This window comes from Dipteris shenzhenensis, chromosome 14 (genome assembly GCF_047967505.1).
Source record: "Dipteris shenzhenensis isolate YYH24624 ecotype China chromosome 14, Dip_SZ_1.0, whole genome shotgun sequence".
Classification (NCBI taxonomy): Eukaryota; Viridiplantae; Streptophyta; class Polypodiopsida; order Gleicheniales; family Dipteridaceae; genus Dipteris; species Dipteris shenzhenensis.
In genome coordinates, this window is record NC_141609.1 from 11,609,756 (window position 1) to 11,614,895 (window position 5,140).

Here is a 5,140-nt window from a genome sequence, read left to right on the forward strand (position 1 = left end):
AATCTAAAGTTCAAAGTCATTAACTTGGAGCCTACGTATTAGTTTAAATCTTTCTCTAGATTAAAACCCATGAGCAGCTTTTGAAATGTACACGGTGTGGCTGAAGGAAGGACACATGAAAAGCATTGTGGATTCTAGCTGTGGGCAAAATATGAGCGGCAATTAAGGCTTGAAACATTTGAATGGCCTTGTGACGTATATGTAGCTTAGTCTTGGCATTCCTATCAAGTGAAAGTGTAGTGCTTTGTAGGGACCATGTTGGTGTTTATGTCAATGTTCCCTCCTTACGTCTATAAAATCCAACAAGCTTTGAATGTAAGCGTAGAAAAGTTGTAGCTTAGCACCCAAGAAGCTGAAAAATCACTTTTGCACACAGAACTCTTATTCCATTCCATCCTTGCTCACAAGGGAGTGAGGACATAAGCAGTCACTAACATCTACTAAGGGTCCAACGGGGCAGTTCAGCAGAGAGAGTCGCAGGAAGGCAAGGCAAAGGGAATTTATGGGGACTTGTGAGGCAAGTGAAGCTAGAGAGAACTTACGAAATTTGGGTGTTGCATTGAGTACATATATGGTGCTACAGGTATCCCCTTCAAGTGTCAAATTGTCAATAACATCATGAGGCCCAAATTTAGGCCAAACTGTTCCTGCCCAAATTAAAATTCCCTCTAAATTACGAAGGGTACTGGAGAAGTAGTTGTAAATGCATAAGAACTGTCATCAATTGAAATCTTACAATTGACAACTTTGTGGTAGCCTCCCTACTTTCATTTACACGTGGGCACTGGCCCATGTCAATGATTTTGTATAACAACACTTCCCTTACCTCAGCTGAAACTTGATTTAGGAGTACAGTTATGGAATCAGGTTCCCCTGAGCATAGCAGAATGAGGATCACAGTTTACCCTGGCTGGAAATTTCAAGTTATATGGCTTCCACCTTTTGGAACGGCCAATCAGAATGCCTGTTCTTGGGGTGGCTCCACTACTTAGGAACAAGATTAGCTGTTAGAAGCCTGCAATACCATCAACCTTCCCAAGCAGGATTCAAATTTGCAACAATGGTAGGGCTTAAGTTCCCAGGTGAGGATACTGATACCTGAGAGTGACAGGAAATTGAAAGCTCACAAAATTATTACATGCGCCCACCTGCCCATCCTCCCTTGACTTCCGATTTTGTGCGGACCTCATAAAGCTTGCCATTTGAACTATAATCTCTCTCCATGACAAGATTGACTCCATCTTTGTACCATCCAACCCCGATAGTCAGTAGTCCATCCTCTTTTACCTCCAGATATGCTGTAACACCGCCTGGAATCCACATGACAGTAACATCTTGCATGTCCAAGATGTCCTCGTCGACAAAATGCACAGATATCTCCGGCAAAAGGCGACGCTTAAGTGTCTCCATATTCAAGTACACATATGGAGGCCTCTCGGTGGATACCTCAGCAGCAGATTCTTCAGGTAGGATACATGTGGCACTAACTTCGAACACCTTCCATGAACCAACCAACTCTTTTGGCAATGTTCTTTTGCGCTGCGAAAATAGCTTCATGTCATGCCCCCCAGTTTCACTGCAATTCACAGACACATGCAATACACAACTTAAATCCCCATCCATAGGGCGATGCTGGCTCAAAATTCACACCGAAAGATTAATATCTAAAATGTAGAGGATTTCAACCTGATAGACTTCACACTGCTTGGTCCCACCCACTCTTCTTCATAAACAGCCACACGAAGCAATTGAATTGCCTCACCCTCCTCCACAGAAAGAGTGTGCACCAAGCGAAGCCTTGTATGCCCCCCTCTGACAAGAGACTGCAAAGCCACATTCACAATTAGTTTAGCAAGCGAGCCACCAACAGCAAAATAACTCTGAAAGATTAAACCAGTTGAACACTGCCAGATAATAAAAATTCAAGGTTGACACCTCTCATATGATGAGATGCAGTAAGGACCTCAGAGCCATGAAAGGAACTGATGCTCAGCTTTTTAATATTGGAAAAATAGCATGTTGCAGTCAACACTCTTGCAGGGAAACTTTTGCCTCATATACTACAAAACGCCTAGAATCTCTATTTTAACCATGCTCAAAAGTTATGGAGTAAACAGAGAATCTAGCATACACCATGCAAATACCATACTTGCTCAATCTTGTAAGTAGGTGAAGCAAGATCATATAAGCCGGTATCTCCTGTAAATAGTTGTAAAGGCCCCCTTGAATATGATCCATCCTACAATTCAGAATGCACAGGATTAAAACTCTCAATGTAGGCATGAACTTTACGGATCTGAACAAATATATTTAAATTTCTAATGCAGTTCATCCACCTGCTGACCAGGCCAGGTACATATTTTAAAAGAGGCAATACATAGAAGGCATGTGGACACAATATTGAATTGCAGGCAAGAAGTAATCTTTCGGTATGCCGGAATCAGGTATCCTTATAAAAGTACAAGGAATTTCTTGTGAAGAATTGTTGATGCTAATTCTTAAATCTGAATTTCTTTCTCGCCCACCCAACAACATTGCAGGTGCCACCAGCAAACTGATTTCATGGTAAAAACAAATGTACAGAGCAGCTGAGAAGATGCTCACACCTCAAAAAAAATAAGGCCAGGTTCCATTTCCATAGCATCCTCTTCCATCGCGGTGTCATAACTCAAATCATTACTATCTAGATCTGAAGTTATCTTTCTTTCTTGTTTGCCAGAGGAAAGGACTTCAATTCCAAGATTATTGCTCAGTAATATATGATCCACAGTGTCATGGGATCCCTCATCATTCCTTTCTTTGTTCATGTCTCCCCCTTCCCCATATGTGCCTTCATCGGCAAACTCATTCTGTACCTCAAGTTGCTTTTTTCCTTGCTCACCATAAGGATTTCCAACAGCCCAGATGGTCTTTCTTTGGATATTGCTGCCACTTGTCCCTTGCACTTCTTCAACTGTACTGCAAATGCGGCTATCATACAACATTTCATTCTCATCTCCAAGTGCAATGGGCTCCATCTCAGCAGTTATTGGAGAAAAGGCCGCACCAACCCCCCTCCATACCCCACAGAGGCTGCTGGCAAATGTCTTCCATGATGGAGTTGTAGAAGGCTCCTGCAAAAACAAAAGGGACATTACTACTGCCCCATGGCTGTCTGATTTGTATGAAAGATAAATGAGCGCTCCATCACAGAAGTGTTGCAGAAACTGATTGAAGCGGCAGGCCATGATTTGGCGTAAGAAAAAAGCCAAATAGATCAACAAAATTTGCTCATATGTCGCCAATAAATATACTGCTTTACTACATTACCATTCACCCACAACTCTTACAATATTCTGAATTATGTCTGGAAACCGGAGTCTTGACACTCATCAAAAAAATGGACCCAGGGCGAGCCTATCGGTGATATTCTCGGTACAAAGAAACATGGAGAAAGATTCCAAAGTCTAGTTCTGAACACTTTTCCAAACGTGCTGGCAGACTCAATAATGATTAAAGTATCACAACAGATACAGGCTGTTCATCTTTCTTAAGCACTACCTGACAGAGGTTGAAACAGCTGAAAGTTTATTATATGCTGCCAAAATATAGTGCATGGAATGTGCTGCAAGGGGAAAAACCATAAGCCCCATTGCTACATTTAGGACCTGGCTCATCAAATGATGTTGAAATATTTTTCCACCACGGTCAGGAGACCTTGCAACTTTCTTTTGCTAAGTGCAGACGACTGTTAAGCAGACAGCATTTAATTTGCCATTGCTCCTCTTATGGAGACAAAGATAACAATGACATTTGGAATAATCCTAATTTCCAGTCTTTTAATCTTGTATGGGATTTTTTTTGTTAAGTTATGTAGAACATTTACAAAAGGAGACAAGCAAAGCCCATGATATCCCTCTTACGTTACAAATCTCAGCAGCATACCAGTTGCAAGGATGACCACTTGCAACCAAATAATATAGAAGTGCTATTTTGCAATGCAGATACCTACTTTTTAGAAATGATTTTATTAGAATTTGGTGCCGAAAAAGCGCTGAAATAAGAGGAGTACATGCATTCGCCTCTCTAAAGTGTAGAACAAAATTTTACCTGCGCCTGTAGCACCACCTCTGTCTCCACAGGCATAGCTGCAGAAACTAGACTGGATGTCAACGTTGTTCGCTTCTCGACATTTGAGTCGTCGTCAGATGCTCGCCTGTCTTCAGTTTTCCTCTCCCTAATGATTCCCTTTGCAGACGACTCTCGACGGCCTCCACCGCTTGGTTTCCGACCTATATTGCCGGATATTGTAGAGACAGTCGAATCATCCTTCCAAGGACTTTGCTTTTTCCCAGTAGTAGGCTTCCCAGTACCTTTAATTTTCCTATTACCTCCACCCTTTGCTGCGTACACACGGGTAACTGGATATACGGTGGCGATTCCCCCGTTTCCATTGAAGTGTAAGCTCGAAAGTGAGAAGGGCCGAAAACAATTAAACTGTTTAGCGGTGAAAATTTGAGAGGAGAAAAGAGAGGAAGGAACAGCTGGCTTGCAGGTCTTGAGCGAAGGGGGAGCAGACAGATCGCCCAAAGGGGATGAGGATGGCGATAGGGATACCATTGTATCAGAATGAAGCGTATAAATCAAAGTTAAGCTGCAAGTTCCTGGGGGCGACAAGAGTGCTGCATCCCATACTTTTGTGCTGCAAGGTTTACGTCTCTCGCCTTCTGTAGCTGCGATAACTCTCTACGAAGTTGTGGCTATGGCGGAAACCTCCAAGTCTTCTGCAATTCTTCTTCTTGCTTTCAGAATCAGAAGCCGGAGGGTGAGAGTACGCACATCAACCCTCATCAAAAAGCCATCAATTGCCAAACTAAGGATTAAGAGGCCTAGGTGGTTGCACTCGAGTAGACCCACTTGGCTGCCACGTGGGTCAATATTATTGGATCCTCTACAAGACAGCGCCACCATGAGAAGCCGGCGCCACCATGCGCAATCCCGGCGCCATCATGAACATGACCGAATCAGATAACGTCTTCACCTTGCGAAATTAATCAGATCACGTCTTTATCGTGCGAAATTGTTTTTCTTTCCTGATGTGTAGCCCGCCCAACTTTGTTCTCACATGGGTGGGCATGCACATGAGATTAAAGATGCTTCT

At 42.9% G+C, this 5,140-nt stretch overlaps 1 protein-coding gene across 1 annotated transcript; it reads right to left on the minus strand.

The window, feature by feature from the left end:
- Positions 1-385: 385 nt before the first annotated feature.
- Positions 386-4,812, minus strand: LOC147894192 (dihydroorotate dehydrogenase (DUF3598)). The gene is made up of 5 exons (XM_087385079.1): positions 4,090-4,812; positions 2,607-3,113; positions 2,150-2,239; positions 1,687-1,823; positions 386-1,576 (listed from the first exon to the last, which is right to left on the minus strand). The coding sequence occupies exons 1-5, from the start codon at positions 4,597-4,599 to the stop codon at positions 1,135-1,137; spliced, it is 1,686 nt and encodes a 561-aa protein (XP_087241205.1). The 5' UTR covers positions 4,600-4,812; the 3' UTR covers positions 386-1,134.
- Between the last annotated feature and the right edge of the window lie 328 nt (positions 4,813-5,140).